The sequence below is a fragment of the Dendrobates tinctorius genome, unplaced genomic scaffold (assembly GCF_039654945.1).
Source record: "Dendrobates tinctorius isolate UK_male_01 unplaced genomic scaffold, ASM3965494v1 ptg000059l, whole genome shotgun sequence".
NCBI classification, from domain to species: Eukaryota; Metazoa; Chordata; class Amphibia; order Anura; family Dendrobatidae; genus Dendrobates; species Dendrobates tinctorius.
Genome location: NW_027361727.1, coordinates 18,400,485 through 18,425,757, shown reverse-complemented (window position 1 = coordinate 18,425,757; position 25,273 = coordinate 18,400,485). Strand labels below are relative to the sequence as shown.

At 45.2% G+C, this 25,273-nt stretch overlaps 1 protein-coding gene across 1 annotated transcript; it reads left to right on the top strand.

The window, feature by feature from the left end:
• Window positions 1–5,766: 5,766 nt before the first annotated feature.
• On the top strand, window positions 5,767–24,030 carry CTSF (cathepsin F). Its single transcript, XM_073578489.1, has 14 exons — window positions 5,767–6,112; window positions 7,618–7,731; window positions 10,414–10,495; window positions 10,589–10,650; window positions 10,734–10,809; window positions 11,891–12,004; window positions 12,819–12,964; window positions 13,311–13,407; window positions 14,644–14,724; window positions 16,994–17,113; window positions 17,986–18,050; window positions 18,859–18,949; window positions 19,182–19,240; window positions 19,708–24,030. The coding sequence occupies exons 1-14, from the start codon at window positions 5,906–5,908 to the stop codon at window positions 19,780–19,782; spliced, it is 1,389 nt and encodes a 462-aa protein (XP_073434590.1). The 5' UTR covers window positions 5,767–5,905; the 3' UTR covers window positions 19,783–24,030.
• The last annotated feature ends 1,243 nt before the right edge of the window (window positions 24,031–25,273 follow it).

Genomic DNA, 25,273 nt, shown 5'->3' with positions numbered 1-25,273 from the left:
ACAGCTCATTAGGACTTTTGCCAGGACCAACAGGGACTCGGAGAAATTCTTGCCACACCTCCTGTTTGCCTATCGAGAGGTGCCCCAAGAATCCACGGGGTTCTCCCCGTTCGAGCTGGTATACTGGAGACGGGTAAGGGGACCCCTAGACTTAGTGCTGGAACACTGGGAAGGGGAGGGCCTCATAGAAGGGGTACCTATTGTACCCTATGTGCTGGAATTCCGGGACCGCCTACAGGAGCTGACCCAGGTTGTACGTGAGAACCTGCAGGCGACACAGCGGCGCCAGCGCGTATGGTACGATCGGAGGGCCAGAGAGCGCACTTTGGAAATAGGACAGAAGGTCCTGGTGTTAGAGCCCACTAAGAAGAATAAGTTTCAAGCTGCATGGCAGGGGCCCTACCAGGTAGTGGGGAAAAAATAGCCGACACAACCTATAATGTCGCCGATTGTGACGACCCCAGGGTTATCCGCATGCTCCACGTGAATATGCTTAAGCCCTACCGGGAGCGCCCTGAAGAGGTAGTGGCCATCTGTGCACCTGAAGCAGAGGATTTAGCCGGACTTCCCTTGCCGGATGTCTTAGGGGAAAGGACTCAGTCTAAAACATGGGACCAGGTACACTTGGGTGAAGACCTAGGCCCCCGGGAGAGACAGCAGGCGGAGGCGTTGTTGAGGCTGCGACAGAGGATGTTTTCAGAGAGACCGGGGTACACTCGCCTGGCACAACACAAGGTTGAGACCCAGGATCAGACCCCCCTGCGACAAAACCCCTTCCGCGTCCCTGAGTCTGTACGAGAGGGGATGCAACAAGAGATACAAGAGATGTTGCGTTTAGGGGTCATTGAAGAGTCAGATAGTCCCTGGGCATCCACCGTAGTGTTAGTGCCCAAGAAGGATGGGAGTACACGGTTTTGTGTAGACTATCGTAAGCTCAATGAGAAAACAGTGACGGATGCATACCCCATGCCGCGTGTGGATGAGTTGTTAGACTGGCTGGCGGGGGCAAAGTATTTGACCACCATCGATCTATGCAAAGGTGTTGTGAGTTCATTTTCCCCTTCACCGTCGATGTCTGATGAACTCCCTCTTCTGGTGAAGGAAGGTAGTGAGGCTGATTACCAAACACCTGATCTGGTAGATGATGACTGGGTAACAGGAACTGCTGACTGGATATAAGGCAGCCGACGCCCTTCTGAGTCGCTGGTGATTTCTCTGCTGGATTCATGGAGACCAGTCTGATTCCTGCTTCCCAAAGATAAGTTTTTTGCTCTGCTATTGAACTTATTAGTTTTGTTTTGTTTACCTTGTTTCTTGGAGTTCAGTAATCCCCGGTCGGGGGTGTGCTGAGTTCCATTTTTGTCTCTGATCAGTTTCTCTCTTTGCTCTGTCTTCAGAATTTACCTGAGTGCTGATATAGTCATTTTGAAGTCCTAGCGACTTCAGGGCCTGTTTTTCCTATCAGACGGTTGGGACATTTTTTGGTAGGGCTTTTTGCGGATTGCAGACACCAGCTTTTCTAACCTGTCCTTTTTAGTTAGCTTGGGCCCCATCGTTTGCTCAACCTATCTTTCTATCTGTGTTAGTGTTTTCATCTTGCTTCACCGTCATTATATGTTGGGGGCTGCCTATTGCTTTGGGGTCTGCTCTGGGGCAGTTTAGATTTCCCCTTTCTTTCTTTAGGCCTATTTAGTTCTCCGTCTGTGATCGAGGGGTCTAGGGCATCGTAGGAACCCCCCACGGCTACTGTTAGTTGTTGTGGATAGGATCAGGGGTCTGCAATCCGATAGCTACCAACCTCTCCGGTTTTCTGGACTTAGCTTGTATTTTTGTTTTTTCCTCCTTCGGTGACTCATTCATAACACAAAGGCTACTGGCAGATTTCCCTTAGTCCTGACGCTATTCCCAAGTCGGCATTTGTCAACCCGTTCGGCTTATTCCAGTTTCGAGTTATGCCATTCGGGATGAAGAATGCCCTGGCGACCTTCCAAAGGCTGGCTGACCGGCTTCTGGATGGTCTCCAGGACTATGCTTGTGCCTACCTGGACGACATCGCCATCTACAGTGCGACATGGGAAGAGCATCTAAATCACCTAGCGACAGTATTGGACAGGATCCACCAGGCCGGAATCACCCTGAACCCAAACAAGTGTCACGTGGGCAAAGCAGAGGTTCAGTATTTAGGGCATTGGGTGGGAAGTGGGAAACTGCGACCAGAACCAGCCAAGATTGAGGCCATAGCCAAATGGCCCATCCCACGCACTAAAACTCAGGTCATGGCGTTTCTAGGGACAGCGGGGTATTATAGGAAATTCATTCCCAATTACAGCAGCGTAGCCAAGCCCCTCACTGATTTGACCCATAAGAACCAACCCTGCCAGGTAACCTGGTCCTCAGAGTGTGAGGAAGCCTTCCGCCAACTAAAGGACGCCCTCACCAATACCCCTGTATTGGCCGCACCCGATCCAACTAAACGTTTCCTTGTTCACACAGACGATTCTATGTTTGGATTGGGGTCAGTACTGAGCCAAGTCGGGCCGGACGGCCAAGAACACCCGGTAGCTTACCTGAGTCGGAAACTACTGCCCCGTGAAGTAAGCTATGCGGCCATCGAGAAGGAGTGCCTGGCGGTAGAATGGGCACTCAAGAAATTGCAACCATATTTGTATGGACGACAGTTTTCCCTCCTAACGGACCATAATCCCCTAGTCTGGCTTAATCGGGCCTCAGGAGACAACGCCAGATTGCTGCGGTGGAGTTTAGCCCTACAACCTCTGGACTTCACCATCCACCACAGACCCGGCAAACAAAACGGTAACGCCGATGGACTAAGTCGACAAACGGAACTTGTACCAACCCCATAAACTTCGGTCATCCCCAAACCGATCCGTTGAGGATCAGACTGTGTATGCCGATCGCGTCGCTGAAAAGGGGAGCCGTGTTACAGAACCACTCAGCACCCAGAATACGTTGTGCAGTTATATGTATGTATAATAGGTTCCATGTGAGATGCATGTTCCTAATGCATCAGCCCACAGGCTGCGCCCCTGGGCAGAGGGGACACAATATTCTCCTTTTGTCTTCCCTCCCCCCACCTTTGTAATTACCACAGTAAACATCGGCAGGCTCTGGCCACCTGCGGCTTTTGTAATGCATGTCTGGCCTGCCGCTTTTCTATTGGCCTGCCCTCTGTATCTGTGTGATATATTCTGTGTCCTGTGAGTAAAGTGTTGTCAGACTGGAAATACATGGAGAAGCAGTGATCTTTTATATGCGTCCATGTAACCAAGGAATTCCAGCCAGCGTCATTCATTCAGACTCCAGCCAACGCAGAGCGGACCTCCGAAAACACGGGGTGGTACTGAAAGAGGTACTCCAGCTTGGTAGACCCTGTTACAGCCGCTAATTCACGGCGCTGTGGAGAAAGTGAATAGCGCCCCCCAGTGTCGGATTTTCTCCGGGGTCTCGGCTGCCGGGGTAGCCGTTATTAACCCTATAACGGCGACCGCAAAAAAAAGAAGCCGCGATTGTGCATTAAATTTCTCTTTCCTCTGATGTGATCGCACATCAGAGGAGAAAGAGGGTCCCCGATCCCCCCCGGTACCTCTCCATGGTCCTCTGTCCCCTCCTGGAGATCCTGCGTCCCGCCGACGTCCTCCGGTGGGCGCCGCCATCTTGGATCCGGAGAAAATGGTGGGTGCATGCGCAGTGCGCCCGCCGGGAATCTGCAGGCTCCGGCTGGCAGATTCCATTCATTCATTTTGATCACGATGATAAACCATGATCGTGATCAAAATAAACAAAATAGTACATAACCCCCCCGTTTATCACCCCCTTAGTTAGGCCAACATAACGAAATAAAGAAAATATTTTTTTTTTCAGTTTTCCATTAGGGTTAGGGTTATGGTTGGGCTAGGGTTAGGGTTGGGCTAGGGTTAGGGTCGGCTAGGGTTAGGGTTGGGCTAGGGTTAGGGTTGGACTAGGGTTAGGGCTAGGGTTAGGGCTCGGGTTAGGGCTAGGGTTAGAATTAGGGTTAGGGCGAACTAGGATTAGGGTTAGAATTAGGATTAGGGTTGGGATTAGGGTTAGGGTTGGGATTAGGGTTAGGGGTGTGTTGGGGTTAGGGTTGGAGCAAGAATTGAGGGGTTTCCACTATTTACCAACTTTGGGTGTCTAAAAGTTGGGTCTAAAAAAATCACTTTTGTGGAAATAAAAAAGACTTTTTATTTTTACGGCTCAGGTTTATAAACTTCTGTGAAGCGCTTGGGCGTTCAAAGTGCTCACCACACAACTAGATAAGTTCCTTAGGGGGTCTAATTTCCAAAATGGAGTCACTTGTGAGGGGTTTTCACTGTTTAGGCCCATCAGGGGCTCTGCAAACGCAACATGACGCCCGCAGACCATTCCATCAAAGTCTGCATTCCAAAATGGCACTCCTTCCCTTCCAAGCTCTCCCATGCGCCCAAACAGTGGTTCTCCCCCACATATGGGGTATCGGCCTACTCAGGACAAATCGCACAACAACTGTGGGGGTATGATTTCTCCTGTTACCCTTGTAAAAATAAAAATTTGGGGACGAAGAGATCATTTTTGTGGAAAAAAAATGGATTTCTTATTTTCACGGCTCTACGTTATAAACTTCTGTGAAGCACTTGAAGGTTCAAAGTGCTCACCACACATCTAGATAAGTTCCTTAATGGGTCTAGTTTCCAAAATGGGGGTCACTTGTTGGAGGTTTCCACTGTTTAGGCACATCAGGGGCTCTCCGAACGCAACATGGCATCCGATCTCAATTCCAGCCAATTCTGCGTTGAAAAAGTCAAACGGCGCTCCATCCCTTGCGAGCTCTGCCGTGCGCTGAAAAAGTGGTTTACCCCCACATATGGGGTATCGACGTATTCAGGAGAAATTGTACAACACATTTTGTGGTTGATTTTCTCTTTTAACTCTTGTGAAAATAAAAAAAATTGGTTCTGAAGTAAATTTTTTGCAAAAAAAAAGTTAAATGTTAATTTTTTCCTTCCACATTGCTTTAGTTCTTGTGAAGCACGTAAAGGGTTAATAAACTTCTTGAATGTGGTTTTGAGCACCTTGATGGGTCTAGTTTTTAGAATGGTGCCACTTTTGGGGATTTTCTGTCATGTACACCCCTCAAAATGACTTTAAATATGATGTGGTCCCTAAAAAAATGGTTTTGTAAATTTTGTTGTAAAAATGAGAAATCGCTGGTCAACTTTTAACCCTTATAACTTCCTAACAAAAAGAAATTTTGCTTCCAAAATTGTGCTGATGTAAAGTAAACATGTGGGAAATGTTATTTATTAAGAAATTTGTGTGACACATCTCTCTGATTTAAGGGCATAAAAATGTAAAGTTTTAAAATTGCTAAATTTTCAAAATTTTCGCCATATTTCATTTTTTTTTCATAAATAAACACAAGACTTATCGAAGAAATTTTACCACTAACATGAAGTACAATATGTCACGAAAAAACAATCTCATAATCAGCGGGATCCATTAAAGCGTTCCAGAGTTATAACCTCATAAAGGGACAGTGGTCAGAATTGTAAAAATTGGCCCGGTCATTAAGATGCAAACTGGCTCTGTCGCTAAGGGGTTAAAACAGTCGGGAAAAACGGAAAATGGCTCAGACAGCACGGTAAAATGTGCGCGTATGTATCCCACAAGGAAGGTGCTGCCACCTAGCGACCGAAGGTGAGAAACAGAACTATAAAGAGGTGACCTACTTTCCACGACTACTGCCATCACTCGGCGACCTCCCGCATTGCCCACAACAAACATGTCTGCCGCGCTGCCCAGAGTGATCACATGACCCAGTCACAAGACCCCTGTTTACATCCTCCCTGCACTGACAGCCGGCAGCAGAGCGCAGACCTGTACGGCGATGGCTGCGGGTGGCTGCTGCTCCTCCGTGCTGCTCCTCGCTGCGGCGGCGCTGGTGTGCGGCCTCCCTCCTGGACGGTGGCTGCAGGTGTCACCGGAGGAGCCCGAGGTGCAGACCCTGGTGAGGCTGGCGGAGCGGGAGTACAACGGTGCGAGCGGCCGGGAGGACGTGTACCGGGCGGTGCGCACCAGCGACCTCCGCAGGCAGGTGAGTGCAGTGCTGGCTGTACAGAGGGGCGATACCGGTGCAGTGTGCTGCTCCTTGTACCATCTGGTGCCAGGTAATGCAGGCTAATCCCATACGCCTGGATCCTCTTATTCATGGCCGTCTTATAGGGGAGCTCCTGGAATGTCCCGCCACGCGTACTCCGCCGCCGTCGTGACGCGTACTCCGCCGCCGTCGTGACGCGTACTCCGCCGCCGTCGTGACGCGTACTCCGCCGCCGTCGTGACGCGTACTCCGCCGCCGTTTCCCGCTTTCGACAGTGAGAATAACGTACCATAGTTTACCGTCTGTTTTTTTTCCCCCTTTAAAAGTGACAGCTCTCCCGTGCCTGCAGCTGTACACCACCAAGCGCACTGGCAGCAGCGGATGGAGTGATGTAATGCGCTCGTAATGTTAGTGCATGGGGGTCACGACAAAATTAATTTTTAGAATTTTTGCAACTTGTCGCGGCGGTAACTTTCAGATCGTAACGCCACTCGGGCAGTCACCTAACCCGAGACTGCAATCTAGCGCCATCTTTGGCCGTGCAGTGTAGGCAGCCGCCGTGTAGCCATCTGTCAGCAGGCGATAAAAGTAAGTTGCGGCTCTTGAGTTGTTACCAGAAATCCAAACTGTCTGAACGTCTTGCCCCCTGCAGCTACGTAGTAGTCGAAGGTCTCCATTTCCAAGACGTGCAGCTTGTTTGGATTCCTGGTGACTCTTTGGCTTTCGTTACGGTGCGATGTAGCGCGCTGGGATATTATCTTTTCATTCGTCCCCCCAGATGAAGCTGTTGGCGAAACGCACATTGATTTTTTTTTTTATTTTTTTTTTTATTTTACTCCCTCTATACCACCTTGTTTTTTTTTTTTTTTTATGTTTTTTTTCTCAATGCTCCGCTTATTTTTCAGTTCTTTTAGGCTTCTTTTGGCCTTAGTAACCGTTTTTCTTCAGCTACATTTTCTACGTATTAATATTTTCACTGGCCTTGAACCTGCCATGTACCGCTAGCCTTACCTGTTATATACCCTTCTGTATTTATTCATCTTAGTTGTTCGGCAGCACATTTGGCTCACTATAGGTGCACTATTTATGTTTTGGGTTTTTGTGTTTTTTTTCTGTTTTTTTCTGGGTTTTTTTTATCTGTGTCATTATGTGTATTTTATGTATTTTTCATCAATATCACTTTTTATTTTTTTAAATCCTTGTATACTGCACGTTGTTTATTGGTTTTCTTGCCTGGATACTATCTGGGCTGGGATCAGCAGTGCCCTTCCTCGAGCTCCATGCCGTGGCGTACCTCCGGGTACCTCATACCCTTTCGCAGATCCTACGTGTAAGGGGCAGCGTTCTCCTATCGTTTACTGTTTGTGTCATCGTATTTGACGTTACTTTTGTATTTACATCATTGTGTCAATATTTTTTTTGTTACTTTTTGTTGTTTCCTATATCAGACCAGATCCTTTTATGCCTTTTTTTTTTTACTATTTGCTCTATTTGTTGTGTAGCTGGTATCAGGCATCAGATACGATTTCACCGTCTTCTTGGGGCGCACCTTGTGTAAGAAGGGAGACGAGGAGGTCCTGGAGAACTGCCGTCTTCACAGCTTAGCGACGCTGATGGTAAGTGCCCCCCCCCCCCCCTGATTTTGAGGACGGGACGCTCCCGTCGGGCTGTTTACAGAAAATTAAATAATGGGACTGAAAATGATTCACGGCCACAAACTGGTCACACGGGATTCCGGGATATTATCGGAGTCAGCTGATGGTCTGGTGACTTGTGGAGTCTGAACTTGTTTCCATCTCTGATCTGCTGACATCAGGCGGCGGCGGTGGGGGATCTGCCCTGACTCCAGACATGCTGACAGTGATTATAGAGGCTTCATCATCAGTACAGGGCTGTAGTAATTGCCCGGCAGACACGGCCCGTAGATGAATCACAACTCGCTACAAGAACGGATGACATGTTTAAGGACTAGCATCAGGTTCTGTGGACGTCTGGAGTCTTCACCCCGTTTTTTACACCCATGTTTTTTACATGTACATCAGTGACCTGGCTGAGCTTGCTCCTTACCTCTAACAGCAGCAACTGGAGCTTGCTCCTTACCTCTAACAGCAGCAACTGGAGCTTGCTCCAATTGCTGCTGATCCACCATTTAGGCGCAGATATCAATAACTGACTGCGATGTGTAAATGGTTCTGTTCCTGGGATCCACGCACTTCGGTGACCTTCGCCTCCTGGGATGTTGACAGGTTACCATGTCTGTGCATGGTTTACTGGAGAGGCCCCTGTTGCTTCCATCTGTGGCTATGAAGCCCATCCTATGGCTGGAGCCCAGTAATGTCCCTATATGCTGCAGTATTTTAATATTACTGCGTATAGTACAAGCGATCGCAGGTTCAAAGGGGGCTAAAAAAATAATAAAAATAAAGTTTTAAAAATTAGCGACAAAGTTTAAATAGACCGCCTTTATCTAATTAAAGTAAAGAATAATTTGCTTATGCATTTTTTTTTTTTTTTATATAGCGCCATTTATCTCACAGCGTTTTTCAGACATTATCATCACTGTCCCCATTGGGGCTCACAATCTATATATATATACAGTATATTATTTTTTTTTTTATTTTTTTTTTAAAGCATTCAAATAATTTTTTTACATTTTGATAGTAATAGAAAAAAATCAGATCTTTGCATAAAAAAAATAATTTGGTTTAACAATGGGGAAATTTCACATTTTCAATATTTCCCCGCGATTGGATTTTTTTTCTTTCTCATGTATGGTCAAGTGGACGGATGTTGTTATTATTATTATTATTATTATTATTATCATCATCATTATGTCATTGTAATCTACACATCGTCCTCATGCGGCTGTGTTGAACAGCAAGAACATCAAAAGTTATGAACCTCGGTAGACAGAGAATAAAAGGAGAACGCAAAAATGTAAAAATGTCCAATTTCTGAATGGATTAATGGGAACATGGATGTCAGTGGTGGAAGAGATCCCGTTCTGCCGAGCACTTTATCGCATAAAGTCCCTCGCCAGCTTTAAGTCCACACTCACTGCTGCAAAACAAACTTCTCATCTCTCATATCCTCCCTGTCTCACAACCCTAAACAGCCTTTCAACACTTTCAATTCTCTACTCCGTCCCTAGCACCTCCTCCCTCTCCTCTCATTTCTGCTGAAGACTTTGCCTCTTTCTTTAAGCAGAAGATCTATAAGATCAGAGTAAGCTTTGGCCCGCTGCCCCAGTGTCCCTCCTCTTAACTGCTTAACTGCATGGACAAAACAAAATTCATCATCTTTCCCCCATCTCACTCTACCCCTCCTCCAGTCCTATTCATCAATGTCAGTGGCTGCTCACTTTCCCCAGTCCTGCATGCTTGGTGCCTCGGGGTGACCCTCGACTCTGCCCTCTCTTTCAAGCCAGATATTCAAGCCCTTGCCACCTCCTGCCAACTCAAACTCAAAAACATCCCGGATCCGTGCATTCCTTGACCGAGAAACTGCAAAAACACTTGTGCACACCCTCATCATCTCCCGCCTCGACTATTGCAACCTCCTACTCTCTGGCCTCCACTATAATACTCTTGCACCCCTCCAATCTATGCTAAACTTTGCTGCCCGACTAATCCACCTGTCTCCCCGCTATTCCCCATCCTCCCCCCTATGCCAGGCCCTTCACTGGCTTCATGTTGTCCAGAGGCTCCAGTTCAAAACCCTAACCATGACATACAAAGCCATCCACAACCTGTCTCCTCCATACATCTGTGACCTCGTCTCCCGGTACTTACCTACACACCACCTTCGATCCTCACAAGATCTCCTTCTCTACTCCCCTCTTATCTCTTTTTCCCACAACCACATACAAGACTTCTCCCGTGCTTCCCCCATACTCTGGAACTCTCTACCCCAACACATCAGACCCACCTCTTCAGACAAGCCTACAACCTGCAGTGATCCTCAGTCTACTGAACCACCGCACGACCAGCTCTACCCTCTCCTAGTGTATCCTCACCCATCCCCTGTAGACTGTGCGCCCTCGCGGGCAGGGTCCTCTCTCCTCCTGTACTTGTGTGTGCCTTGTAGTGCCCATGTTTATTGTACTTGTCTATGTATGCCCCATTTTTCACATGTAAAGCGCCATAGAATAAATGGCGCTATAAAAATGACTACTAACACTGTAGGAAGTCCAGGCTTTATCTTCTGGGTACTGGGTTGTTATTGAGGAATGCTGTTTCTTTAGACAGGCGATTGCTATAATAAATCTGCTTATTTTCCTGCACGGTTTTCTTCTGCAGGAAATCCAGTGCCGATATTCCATGCTGGTGTTCCCATGGGTGAACGAGACCAAAGTTTTGGAGCAGAAATGTTCTCCAGAAGGTTCGTGCTGTTGCATGGGTTCATGGACTATTCTCCATGTCTGATCAGTTTGATATTCTTTTTCTTGCTTTGTAATTTTTTTTTTTTCTCTAGGTCTCAGCAAAGAGGTGAATGAACCTTCCTCCGAGCAGGACGTCCTTTCCATGAAGTCGGAGGTAGAGTGTCGTCTTCTTGCCTTGCTTCCCCCATATCTTTATTGTGTTTGCGGAGATTATACCTGTGATTTCCTTTTTTTTAGGACGAACTTCTGGAAACCTTATCATTATTCAAGGACTTTGTGACAACCTACGATAAAAAATACAGGGATGATGAAGGTGAGGGATGTATGGGAAAATTGGCACCAGTGTGACCCAAACCACCTTCCCATCAAAAGACCCCTTTTTTTTTTTTTTTTTTTTTTTTTAGCAAAAACTTAGTTTTGTAAATGGTTTTCCCCAAAAAATTTGCACCGTTTGCCTTCTGTATCCTCTGTGTTGCACTGGCTATTGCTGGCTGGCGAATGAGTTAACTGAGAAACTGTCAGAGAGCACGATTGTTCAATGGGAGGGTTTTTTAATCCATTTGTCTTCTTCAGCTGGTTTATGACCACATCAAAGTTTACTGTGCAGAGAAACTGAGAGCTGTGTTGCACTGTCTATTGCTGGCTTGCGAATGAGTTAACTGAGAAACTGTCAGTGAGATCGACTGTATAAAGGAAGGGTTTTTAACCCTTTTATCTGTTTTTTTTTTTTCAGCGGATTAAACTTTGATGTGGTCATAAATGTGCAGAGAAACAAAGAGCTTGTAAAAGCTGCGTGTTGCACTGTCTATTGCTGACTGGCAAATGAGTTAACTGAGAATCTGTCAGTAAGCACGACGGTACAATGGGAGGGTTTTCTAACCTGTCTTTTTCAGCTGAATTATGACCACATGAAAGTTTAATGTGCAGAGAAACAATCAAATGGTCGAACAGTTTTAATGAAATCAAATAGCAAAAATGATTGTAACGACCAGATACAGGCATTTAAATAACACAAATAAGTGTTCCTTCTCGACATATGATGTATGTAGATGCAGACTGAGTGCCAGCTGTGTCAATCAGCCAGCGCCTGTCTCTTACAGCAGCGACGGGTTGTGATCGGAGGGTGCAGCTAGGCAAGATCCTCAACTGTTCCTCAAAGAGGATCTGTTCTGTCCTGCGTTGTGCAGAAAACCCTGTGATTTAAATGGGCAGCGTGAAATGCTAAATTCCCCCTGCGGAGGTGCTGTGGGGAATGCTTCCTGCCAAGTTGCCCATAGATTGTTAAGGTTTGTCCAAAACAGAGTTCCACTTGCATTTATCGTGCAGATCCGTTTCTCAGGTCCACTGCGTCCATCTGATTCCTCACACCCCCCCCCCCCAATCCTGTTTTTCAGAGGCTTTGATGAGGCTACAGATATTTTCCCAAAATCTCAGGAAAGCAAAGGAGATTCAGGAAAAAGACCAGGGAACTGCGGAGTATGGAGTCACCAAATTTAGCGACCTCACAGGTGAGAATCTGAATACCGACCAATGGAAAAAAAACAATAGACTATAGAGGAAATATGGCAATATCCTCACTACATCCAGGATGGGGCGGGATTGCACATGATTGCCCGGTTATCTTGTATAGGCGTTGGTGCCTTTTTAAAGAGATTATTCCCATTTTCTCCTACGCCTCATTGGGGGACCCATGGTCCTGTGTCCCTCAATGAGTGGCTTGGAGTAAAGGATTTTACGGTGAGTACACAAAAATCCCTGTTTTTTTAAATGGATATTTTTGGATAGTGCTGGTAAAAACAAGCACTGTTGCAATTTGCTTGTTAGAATTTGCAGCCGTTCTTGAGATACTAACACTTTTTTGTTTTGTCAACAGCTCGTTGCCTAGGAGACCGACCACCGCTTCCGTCTAAGCTCTGAAAGCACTGGGATGAAACTGTCCCAGGGATTAGGAGGTAACGGGGCTCTCCAGCAATTTCTGTCCAGCTTCAAAACCGTGCTTTACAAGCATAGAAAATTTTAAGCTTGTTAGCACCCCGTACGTCCTCGTCCTATTGTCTATCAGCGGCGGTCGGTCTCCAAGGCAACAAGCTGCAAAACAAAAGAAGAGAAGTTAATTTATCTCGAAATCGGCTGAAAATTTTCAAAAGCAGTAAATTGCAAAATTGCTTGTTTTGATAAGTCCTATCCAGCCATACCCAAATTATGAAGACGTCAATTTAACCCTTTAAGAGCAAGTTTTAGATCTGCCTGTAAGCAATTTTTTTTTTTTTTTTTACACCGAAACACCATTGTAAACTTCACACAACTATCTGTCACTTTTAGAGGAAGAGTTCAGGACTTTGTTTCTGAATCCGTTGCTCTCCAGCCAGCCTTCTCGACCTATGAAGATGGCTCCGATGCCGTCCGACCCTCCTCCGGCACAGTGGGATTGGAGAGATCATGGAGCGGTAACTGACGTTAAGAACCAGGTGATCGCATTTCTGACACTTTGTATTGGGGTTTATGTCCCACGTTTCTCTTTTTTCTCTTTTTACTTCCTCTTAAAGCCTTTCACAAGAGTCACTTCAGATCGGTTGTGCAAGCGTTGCTTTTACGCTTAGTTATTTTGCAAGCAGGTAGCGGTATTGCCTCCGGTCTTTCGTCGCGATGTCCGTGCAGCTCGTAACAAATGCAAAAAATTAAAAAGTACAAAAAATGATGATTTTTTTTTCAAATGTCTCTGATCACTTCACTGATTCAACTCTATCCGTGTTTTATACTTGTCCGATTCCGTGCGTTTTCGTGGCTCATGTTGCCTCTCTCCTTCCCGTACAGGGCATGTGTGGCTCGTGTTGGGCGTTTTCAGTAACTGGAAATATCGAGGGGCAGTGGTTCTTGAAGAAAAGGTCCCTCGTCTCCCTCTCGGAGCAAGGTAAGAGGGAATCTCGTAACCCAAATCTTCCTATGACTTTTAACCCCTCGGCGATGATCACGGCCGACGTACATGCGCCATCGCTGTTCGCATCACGCTCAGGAGCTGACTCGCTCCTTGCAGCGCGGGTGGCGGATGTTACATCGTCGTCACTTGACAGCAACTGGTACGATCACGGCTAGCGAGCGCTTGTTCAGGTCGACATGGGAAGTTTCAAATAGCGGGGGTCCCCAGGCCTTCAGACCCTCACTGTTCGCTAGAATAAGGGGGTGGAAGTACTTGATGCTCTGCTATTTAGCTGTTTTCCACTTTGTAAAAACAAGAGTTTATGAATGGCTTTACATTTTCTATATCTCGTACATCACGTCCTGGCCTTTAAAGCTTCTGATAGCCAAGGCTCAGAGGTTCCATTATATGGCACTAGTCGCACTTTCAGCTTATCAGCTTCACCTTCATAAGTTTCTCCCCAGATTACAGTTTACTTTTTACAGTCCAGGATCAGGTGACACAAAGTTCTGGTCTCTACATTCTCTTTATTTTCTGTTAGAATCGATTCCTTGGATCCAGTCCAATGTCCGGGTCAGTATTCTGTGACCAATGGACAGGAGCCTTAAGAACTAAATCCACCCTGTCCTCATGCTTGGCTCTTCTTTTGAGTAGCCAACCTGGTGCAACGATGTGTGCGCGTCACGGTTCAACAACGGTAACGATGTGTGCGCATCACGGTTCAACAACGGTAACGATGTGTGCGCGTCACGGAGCAATAATGTGATAGGTGGTGTGGCGAGCACTCTTGCCTGGAGAGTTCCGAGGTGCTGGTGAAGTGGGATGGCAATCCCCGTAGTAGAGAAATGTTCAATCCCTGCACCTGAATTGTGTTTTTGCTGCATCTATACAATAAAATTTTCACATACATCTATCAGGAGTGTGCGGTGATTGAACATTTCTCTACAGTGCAATAATGTGGCAACGATGTGTGCGCGTCACAGGTAACAGTGCAACAATTTCGGAACTGTGTGTGTGCACACGTCACAATGCAACGATGATGATGTCATGCCAGGCCAGCTAATCCAAAAAGTAGCCACAGATGACAACAGGTAGGAGGCGGTTCTCACGACTCTTATCCAGCAGACAGGGAAGGCTGCCCCGGCCTTTGTACCAGGGTCTTGCAAATGTATTCACTCCTCTCTACTGTAAAGAAAATCTTTTCTAAATCCTACAAATTCTTTCTTCCAGAGTTAGTGGATTGTGACAGTGTGGATAAGGCTTGTGGAGGAGGTCTCCCATCAAACGCATATGAAGCTATTGAGAAGCTGGGTAGGTGTCTATGTAACATGCTGGGGGTCTATAAATGGGGAAACTGCAAATGACATCCGAAAGGAAGATTACAGCCCAGGGCTGGATTCACACAGCTGTGTCTCCTGACCCACATATGCCCATGAAGATGTAGAGTGAGTTGGTCCTTAGATTGCAAAACACGGATGTGTGAATCTTAACCAAAAACCTTTTACTGCAAGTCTCTAGAAGCTTCAGATGGGATCCAGGAGCTTTTCTTTGTGTTATCGGTGAGATCCAGGAGCTTTTCTTTGTGCTGTCCGTGAGATCCAGGAGCTTGTCTTTGTGTTATCGGTGAGATCCAGGATGAGCTTTTCTTCGTGTTATCAGTGAGATCCAGGAGCTTTTCTTTGTGTTATCGGTGAGATCTAGGAGCTTTTCTTCGTGTTATCGGTGAGATCCAGGACAAGCTTTTCTTCGTGTTATTGGTGAGATCCAGGATGAGCTTTTCTTTGTGTTATCAGTGAGATCCAGGAGCTTTTCTTTGTGTTATCGGTGAGATCCAGGACAAGCTTTTCTTCGTGTTATTGGTGAGATCCAGGACAAGCTTTTCTTCGTGTTATTGGTGAGATCCAGGATGAGCTTTTCTTTGTGTTATCAGTGAGATCCAGGAGCTTTTCTTTGTGTTATTGGGGAGATCTAGGAGCTTTTCTTTGTGTTATCGGTGAGATCCAGGATGAGCTTTTCTTCGTGTTATTGGTGAGGTCCAGGAGCTTTTCTTTGTGTTATCTGTGGGATCTAGGAGCTTTTCTTTGTGTTTTCGGTGGGTTCTAGGAGCTTGTCTTTGTGCTATCTGTGAGATCCAGGAGCTTGTCTTTGTGTTATCGGTGAGATCCAGGATGAGCTTTTCTTCGTGTTATTGGCGAGGTCCAGGAGCTTGTCTTTGTGCTATCGGTGAGATCCAGGATGAGCTTTTCTTCGTGTTGGTGAGATCCAGGATGAGCTATTCTTCGTGTTATCGGTGAGATCCAGGATGAGCTTTTCTTCGTGTTATCAGTGAGATCCAGGAGCTTTTCTTTGTGTTATCGGTGAGATCTAGGAGCTTTTCTTCGTGTTATCGGTGAGATCCAGGACGAGCTTTTCTTCGTGTTATTGGTGAGATCCAGGAGCTTTTATTCGTGTGATCACACTTTTCACCTGTCATCGATTATATGTTGCCTCCACTTGTCATGTTTTGTTATGATATAAGCAGTTGCAGACAGTTTGTCCACTCCGTGACGCCAATGTTTACTGTCATGTGGATCGTGGAAGTTTGTTTTGTTTGCTCTTTAGTTGTAGTAAGTATGTAATATGTCCGTGTTCAGCTCGGTGACCTTTTCATTGTCGCTTGCTCGTTCTGGTTGTGCTCTCTTGTAAAGGTCGCTCTCGATTTGTGTTATTTGCACGTACTGCAGCGGTTCTGTATCCTATGCTTCCTGGGCTGAGGCCACCATTGTGTTTGTCTCTACTCTTTTTTTTTTTTTTTTTTTTTTTTTTTTTCCGGTTACATAATATTTTCAGAATACTGTAGATAAATATTTCTGGTAATGTCCCTGTGCATGTATTATTGGTCATAGTTACACCAACCAGCGGTTTTCCTTGTTCGTCAACCTGTTTACACAACGCTTGTTCTCGATTATCTGCTCATCTAAATGGGTCTTAATGACTTCCGCTGTCCTGCATTGTACATGTCCAGGTCATGTACTTCTCTTCATTTTCAATAACAGAAGGATTTTTAATTTTTTAGCTAACGTTCGTTGCTCAGCTCACCGGCTACTTCTGCAGAGGCGCTTAATGGCGGGTCTCCGAGGCAAGGAGCGCACGCTTGCAAGCTGTTTATACAAGCGCTGTTCTGAAGCTGGCCTGATCGCTGGATCTAGCCTGTTAGTGTCCCCGCGCTTGTGCAAGGCAGCAGAGGCAAAACTGCCTGTTCTTGCAGCATCAGAGAGTGCACACTTCAGAGCAGCGCTGCAGCCATTCCTGTGTTCTGAACTGTCAATCATCAGGAGCAAACTGCGCCTTGGCAGGAAGGAGGTAGGGGGAGCAGTGCGCTCTTGAAGACATACAATGGTTTTTGAAGGCTATTTAATAGTGATGAGCGAACGTGCTGGGATAAGGTGTTATCTGAGCATGCTCTGGTGCTACCTGAGTGACTGCAGTGTGCTCGAATACTATGTTCGAGTCCCCGCGGCTGCATGTCTCGCGGCAGCGATTGCCTGAAAACCCTTCTTACAAACTGCGTTGGGTTGCATGACTTTTTTTTATCTTGTAGGAGGACTTGAGTCAGAACAAGACTACAGCTACCTTGGCCACAAGGAACGGTGCAGCTTCTCCACCACCAAAGTCTCCGCTTATATCAACAGCTCCGTTGAGATCCCAAATGATGAGACGCGTAAGTCCAGAGCGCCCCTTGCTTCTTTGTAGGAATAGGATGTCTTACAAGCTTAGACCTTAGGTTTCCAGCTTCACAGAGCAGAGCAATTTGCAGAACTCCATTATTAATTCATTTGCACTTCACTTAGAGGGTTTTATGGATGAGTTTACACCAGGGTTCCCCAACTTCAGTCCTCAAGGCCCACCAACAGATCATGTTTTCAGGATTTCCTTAGTATTGCTCAGGTGATAATTGCTTCACCTGTGCAATACAAAGGAAATCCTGAAAACCTGATGTGTTGGTGGGCCTTGAGGACTGAAGTTGGGGAACCCTGGTTTACACCATCCATTCATAGACGACGTAAAAAGATTAACCAATAGAACTAGCGCCCCCTATGCCTTGTGTGGTTGTGCACCAGATATTAGTTATCGGACGTCATTCATCAGAAGGTTCTTGTGGTACTAAGGGGTGAAATTGAACAATGTCTAATCAACTCAAGGGCCCACCAAAGTGTGAAAGTAAACAGTGTCCTACAAACGCCAATGTCTTAGGTAAACTATTCCCGACCAATTCATCTCCCTCAGCTGTTACATTTGCAATTGTGTATTTTTTCATTTACTCATACGAGATCAGAATAGTCACTATTTTTTTCAGGCATAAAAATCTTTTTGCATTAAATAATTTGACCAAATTGCCCTTTTTTTTTTTTTTCAAAAATGTTTTTATTTTTTCACATACGTCTTGCATTGGAGACTGTGTTTATACTTCTGTGGTGGAAGCAAAGCTGAACTTTGGGATCCTGAAAAATGCAGCAAAAATCCAATGTGCGAACATAGCCTAGCCGTGTTTTCTGGTTGTACGTCTGGTTTCATCATGTTATTTCTTTTTAGAGATCGCAGCCTGGTTGGCACAGAACGGACCAATATCCATAGCTCTTAATGCTTTTGCAATGCAGGTAAGACCCTCCAACTTCTGCGAGTCTCATTATTATTTCTCCCTGTAGCTCTTCAATCTTCACTTTCAGCTGCCAACTCCTTCTCCAGATCTCCCAAGCTGATGGTCTCCCTCGGGACTGGAAGTGAGAACATCATATTCAGTCACCTGACCCCGCAATCAGCCAGTGGCTGCAGTGGTCAGATGATGGAACGGATGGGACGCCATCACTTTGTAAATGGCTATTCCATCAACTCCGATGATGCCATACTTGGTTGTTCCTTTATTCTTTGTGATACTGTTTGGTAATTTCCACCGGATGTTGACGCCATCAGTGTGCAATCATTGTAAGGGCAGGTGCAGACAGCCGATCTGATCGAATCGGGTCAGCTATGCTAATCGTATTCTGATTAGAGTGAGATCTGATTTTCTCGAATGTGGAGAAGAAGAAGAAAAATGTCTCCATCTTCTCCATTGTGTCGGTGCGGGAAAATCTGAGTGTAGTCCATTGGTTTCCTCGAAGTCCTTGACTCGCATGGAATATCGGATCAAACTCGGGCATGAGCATGGCTCCACAGAATAACATTGGTCTGACTGCGATCCGATATTTTGTCGAGTCGCACTTGAAAAGAAAATACGCTCGTCTGCACCTGCCTTTATTGGTTAGGAAAAGCTTTGTACATTTTTTTTTTTTTTTATCATACAAGAAAAATCACTGATGGTAGAAATGAATTATCCACAATCCGGTTTATGAGTGATCTGCTCCACTACTGAATTACTAGAACCATTTATTGACTCATTTCTTTTTTTCCTTGTTTGGTTTTTTTCAGTTTTACCGTAAAGGGATATCTCATCCGTTCCGAATTCTTTGTAATCCCTGGATGATCGACCATGCTGTCCTGTTAGTGGGTTATGGAGATCGTGAGTTGTAATTTTTACCTCTTAAGGCGCAGCCCAGACGGTAACGAGATCAGGACGCAGTGCCCGGACTGGCCGGCGGATCTTGACTTATTCCTATGCAGCTGTCAGGCTCCAGTCGGGAGAGCCGCCGGCCAGTCCGTCCACTGTGTTGCGATCTTGCTCCGATTTATGCGTCCGCTCTTAGTCTGATAGTGATAAAAGGCCCTTATCACTTTTATTTCTTTTGCCATAGGTGATGGAAAACCTTTCTGGGCCATCAAGAACAGCTGGGGCAAAGACTGGGGAGAGGAGGTAAATAAGGAATAACCTCTCTGACAGTGCTTGCACATCTCACACTGGGAGCAGGCTCAGGTGCTGTTCCCACACCATAGAGATGCTTGGCTCAAGTTGCTGCTGCTTGACCATATAAATGCTGCTATCAGTCTCTGAGGGCGGTATTTAGATGACATGATCCGGAAAGGGCATCTGCTCCGGTGCCATTATTAGGATTGTTGAGGTTTCTAACAGTCGGACCGCCACGGATGACATATTTATCACCGATCCAATGGCTGGATGATTGTACGGTTCGTACGACCACCTGTCTGAGATGGTTCAGTGACTCCTCCATTGAGCAGGGGTTTGGACACGATGACCCTTGAGGTTCCTTCCAACTCCAATATTCTATGGTTCTCAGACCCCAAAATTGTTTGGCTTCTAAGGTTCCCCCCCCCCCCTTTTTTTTTCACCCAGAGTAATTTTGACCATTTCTGTTTTTGTAGGGATATTATTATTTGTATCGAGGAACCGGAGCTTGCGGGATGAACACCATGTGCAGCTCTGCGGTAATAGACTAGAGTCGTCTTCAGAGGAAATCCTGCAGTCCATGCACTGATCTTTAAGTATTAAGTGACCTCTCTCCTTACATGGGTCCGGTCGTACTGTAGATTCTTACCAACATTCAGATTTTAACGGAAGATATTTCTCCCCGGATGCCGCTAAATGAACTGATCTACTAGATAGGTTTTTAATGCTCATGTTTGTCTTCTGCTGACTGAGCTTCCTATAGGTGTATTTCACTTTTAATTTATGTTTTTAGGGGAACTTAGGTGTCATATATTGATTGCGAGATTTGTTTGCACCTGTAGAGCTCCTCCGTACCATCCGTTTTTATCTATGATCAACATTATGGAGCGATGCACATAGATGTCATGGAATTACTTGAGAAAATCCGTTTTTTGCATGTCAGATTTTATATATAAAAAAAATATATATTTTAGAGCCGTTGGGTTTGGAGATAGAAATGTAGACGGGTGCAGCCGTATGCACAATCTCTTGTGGGTTCACTTATTATTTTTTTTTTTTCTCATTATTAGGGGATGTTCACACTGAGATTTTTTTTGGAGGCAGAAAAGTTAGCTAGGTTATGAAGTCTCATGCGGATTTCGCAGGCAATCGAACTCAAAGTGAAATGCAAAGGTCTCAAAACCGTGCCAGGAGAAAACATTTAAACAAAAAAAAAAAAATAGACAACGATTTTCCAGTGAAATTCATAGGAAGAGCAGTCAAGGAGTATTCAAAGGGGTTTATGATGTGGATTTTGGGGAGGATCTGCTTGGTGTTAACTCAGCCTAAAGCCCTCATTTAAATTAGATAACCGCCTGCCTAACGTTTACTAGGTGGACAGCCATCTCGTCCATCTCCCCATACACAGGAATTCTCGTCTTGGCTAAACACTCCTGTGTTCTGTATGGAAGAGCTGCTGCCAGGCTGTTCTGGCAGTGGCTTTATCTTCAGGAATAACAAAAGGATAGTTTGCTGAAATTCAGTAGTCCGAATCCTTCTCTCCTCTGACATTATCTGAAGGGTAAAGAGTGGCGGAAGTCCTGACACACATGTTGTCCGGTCCTACCTATATTAGCAGGTTCGGCTGACTTTCGCCTAATCGGTATAAGAGGCCTTTGGACTTTTGCGTCCTGCTATGTCATTGGAAGAGATGCCAGGGTTGGATATTGACCTAATGAGTAGCTGTTTCCAACATGTGCCACTAAAGGGTCAGTGTTCCCTTTCCTAGAGCTGAGCTCATTTGCATCGTTTTCCCAAACTGCATTGCATGGCCTGTAAAATTTCCTACAATAGCTTGCAGTCTCCACATGGGGAAAGAGTGCATCATAGGCACACATCCATTACTCTGCAGTACACCAAAGAGGGGCAAAAATCTTTCTCTTTCCTTGGGAGGGGACTCTGGTTTTGGTTTATATCCTTAAAGAGGACCTGTCACTTGCTTAAAAAAAAATGAATTGTAAAAATCCCTGATTTCTCCTGATTTTAACACTCTTTTCCATTTTACGCTATGTCGCTGCATTGCAGAGTTATTCACATTTGTTGCTTCTGGTGCGCAACATGTGAAATCTCTCCTTGTGGTCCAATTGGGCTTTCACTCTTCCCTCCTCTGTGCTGCCAATCACAGCTCAGCAGCTGTTTTAGCAGTCGAGCTGTGATTGGTAGCGCCTGGAAGAGAAGACTCTGAAGAAACGCCCATTTTTTTATGGAAAGGAGAGATTCCACATGCTGCGCTCCAGAAGAAACCAATGTGAATATCTCTGCAACGGAGCGACGCAGCAGAAAACGGAAAAAAGCGCCAGACTCAAAGGAGCTCAGGGAATTTTACAAAGTAATTCAATTTTTTGAACAAAGCCCCCTATACACATCTGATGAAAGTCATCTGAGCCCAATTTTAATGAGTCTGTCAAGGGAGAGAAATCTCATGAACACTTGGCCATACGCTCATACGTACGTGGGGAAGTCGGCGGAGAGAACTTTTAGATGATCGGGCATTCTGCACACAGTTTTCTCTTCTATGGGTCAGCTTTTTTTTTTTTTTTTTTCCAACGATCCGTCATTGAATCATAGGGTGATGAGCAATCATGTTCCGATAAGGTGTTATCCGAGCATGCGCGGTCATCACTAGTGGTGACCCTACAGAAGGTGGCACCAGGGACTTGGCCTTCAGAAGAGCCGACGTGCATACAGACGATCAAAGTTCTCGTCGCTAGTCCCGTATTGTGCGTGACTCCGCAAGTACAGATACGTGACCCAGATCTGTCCGGCTCGTTCACATCGCCGTTCCACTACCCAGCAGATTCCGACGTAACCGCGGCCAGAAGCTGCTTGTAATTATACACAAAGGAGACGCGTCCATTATTCATCCTTCGATGTAACATGTGGCGCCCATTTTCCACCGCAATGAATCACAAGAAAGGTTCGGCCGCTCTGAACGGTTCAGCTCCAGTCATTAAAGCGTTTTGCTGGTGCCAGCATTAATTCATTACAATGCTTTTTATTCATTAACGCATATCGGAGACACGCAGCCATTCCCCACCGGTCCAATTATAAATTACATCCATGATCAGCGAGGCATTGAGGAGACGACGAAGCATCTTTCCTGAACAAATAACCATTAAACAGAACACGTTTCGGGAGGGGAGAGCACCCGTCCTGGGAACAACGGACCTCATTGCTCACGGAAGGCCATTTTTCAGGTTCTTGTTGCTGTCTCAAATATGTGATAAGTGAGGACTATAAGTCCTAATGAGGAAATTTGTGCTGAAGTCCTCTATCTGATAGGCGGCCTCCCTGATAAATCCACAAATGACTTTTGTAGTTAAAAAAAAATGATTAACAGGGATGTCTAGCTGAAAACAAATTGTCCTTCCGGTTTGTGTTTGACCTAGGAACAAACCTGTGTATGAAGGGGGCTGGCTGTCTGACTGCACATTTTAATAGCTAAGCCAGCCCTCTTTATCACAGTCTATGTAAAAAACAGAGAAGGGGGCTGGCTTGGATGCTGAAATGAGACAGCCAGCCCCCTTCATACACAGCTATGGTCACTTACCAACACAGAAGACCCTGCTCTATGTTGGACTCAAATCAGAAAAAGACCTGCTGGGATCGGGTTTAACCAGATGTAAACTATATTATTAGTAAGTTGCTTAACCTACTACATTAATGTAACAATTTTATAGATTTTTTTTTTTGTAACTGGAAACCCCTTTAACACTTTTAGAAGCAGTTCTCTGGTCTCTTCTTTTTTTTTTTTTTTTTAAAGTCAGCTGTAGGAAGGATTGCTGATTAAATGAAGCAGCACCCCCCAAAAATCTGCCCTTACCTCCATTGCTGCTTTGACTGCCTACATCGGGCTGGAGAAGATGGCCTCATGACTATTGATTAGCTGCATGGTCGAGTGATAGGTGGTCTGGACTCAAACACTTACTGGGTGGAAAATGTCGAAGCAGAACGGGTGGCTCGTGGCAGGTTCCCGTGGCAGGTTCCCATGGCAGGGGAGCGAGGGGAAAATATCTAAAGTCTTATGGAAAGCAGAAAAAAACAGGCTATTTACAAAGAGAAAATGGAAAGGAAATAAGTGCAGGATAGAAGCTGTGATGATACACAACAACAAGTGAAAACACTGGAGCTCATATCCAACCTGTATTACTGGGAGAGATACTCCTATAAGATGAAAAAGAAGGGTTAAAACTGCTCTAGACTCTCTTTAAAATCTGACTTGTATTTCTGAGTTTGACCCTACTGTGCGCACAGCAGATCCACGAGAGCAATAGTTCCATTGCGGATTTGCAAAGCAGATTTTTTTTTTTCTTTCCTTACATGTGACCGGTTTTGTGGGAATCCCATTCGCATGCATGGAGAGCAGATCGTTGCTGAGGTTTGTCACGATTTTGGCACGGAATCCACAGCCAAATCCTTGTCAAACCTCCCTCGTGAGCGTTGCCTAAGCATGGTGGGTTTGACTCTCGCATGTTAAAATAAACTTCCTCCAAAAATGGTCTTCCCCTCTCAGTTGTGTACTGTCCATTCGCACAGATGTTACACGGAGGATTAGTCCATGATCCAACTGTAATAAAGCTATAATTTATGCCAATGAACGAAAATCTCGGACTGCACAAAACGGGTATGAAAATTGTACGATATAAGCTAAAGTCTGCTGTTTACCTCGAGATTGTACCGACTAGATGCTATTACTAGTTATTGTAGTAAATTGTCTATATTTCTCCCTTTACATTACAATAAATACGTTTTGCCTCTTGGTTTTGGTTATTTCGCTTTTCAGTAGGGGTAACACCATACCTTTTTTAAAGATGTTCTATAAAATTTTGGTGTAATGGTAGCTTTACATGTGGCAAAAGAAAACCATTACAAAATTTTGGTGTTGTGGGCGAAAACTTGAGAGAAGAGCCCCTTTCCCCTCTCAAACACCTTTAGATGCTACAGTTGCTTTTGATCACTAAGGGGTTAAACTTCAGGACCAACTTTTTGAGTTTCTGAACAGTTTTTTTTTATGCCCAAGGCTATTAGCAGTCGTCTGGATATCGGGCTTGTAGAGGGCAACGCTCAGGAATCATTTTCTTGATGAGGGGAATTTGACGACTTGACGTTGACATTTTGGGAGGTCAAAGAGTCGACAGCACTTCTCAGAAATACCAAAAAAAAAAAAACAAAAACGGATCACATCAAACATCTATCTTAGGACCTTGGAGGCTTTCTTTGCCTATTTTTTTTTTTTTGGCGACGAAAGCACTAAGCTAAGTTCCTTCCCATGATGGGTACTGATGTCTGCTTGGGTGGTGTGTGTTTAGCAGGTATCAAGTACCTTTCATATTCTAATTAAAAGGTCACATTCTTGATACCTGCTGAACATGCACGAGACCTGTCAGGTAGCAGTAGGTGTGACATCACCTACCATGTTCACCTCCGATGTGACAGCAGAGCCGGAATACCCCTTAAATGGTTTAACGACCTACGACATACATTTTCATCAATGGTGGCTAAGTAAAATATGAAGCTGGCTCAAGAGCTGAGACTGCTTCATACCAAGCAGACGTAGGCTGGGTTACACAGCCGGTATCTGCAGGGCCAAGACGCTGTAGCTTAACAATTTAAGTGCTGCTGTTGATTTCTCACAGTAGCATTTAAATGGCATAATCTACAATGGGATTGGAAACCGATGACTTGCCATGATACTTAAGGCGCTGCTGAAAGCTTCTGTAACTCCCATATTAGTCCTGTGAAGCTCAGCCACGGGCTGAGCTTCATAAGAAAACTACAGTTTTGCTACACTGGAATACTGTGCTATTGCTGAATATCACATTATTAAAAAATATTGGTATCATAGTGTCTAAAAAATTCCAATAGATCAAAAACTAAAATTATTTAAACCCTACGTTAATTTGCCGAAAATAAAAATTCCACCCCAAAAGAAATGCAATAAAAAAAAATAATTGAAACATCATATGTATGACAAAAACACCAGCTTACTGCTCAAACAGCAAC

Coding starts and splice junctions, on each gene's coding strand:
- CTSF (XM_073578489.1), top strand. CDS start 5,906: ATGGCTGCGGGTGGCTGCTGCTCCTCCGTGCTGCTCCTCGCTGCGGCG. Junction 6,113..7,617: donor CCAGCGACCTCCGCAGGCAG/GTGAGTGCAGTG, acceptor TTTGTTGTGTAG/CTGGTATCAGGCATCAGATA. Junction 18,950..19,181: donor GTTAGTGGGTTATGGAGATC/GTGAGTTGTAAT, acceptor CTTTTGCCATAG/GTGATGGAAAACCTTTCTGG.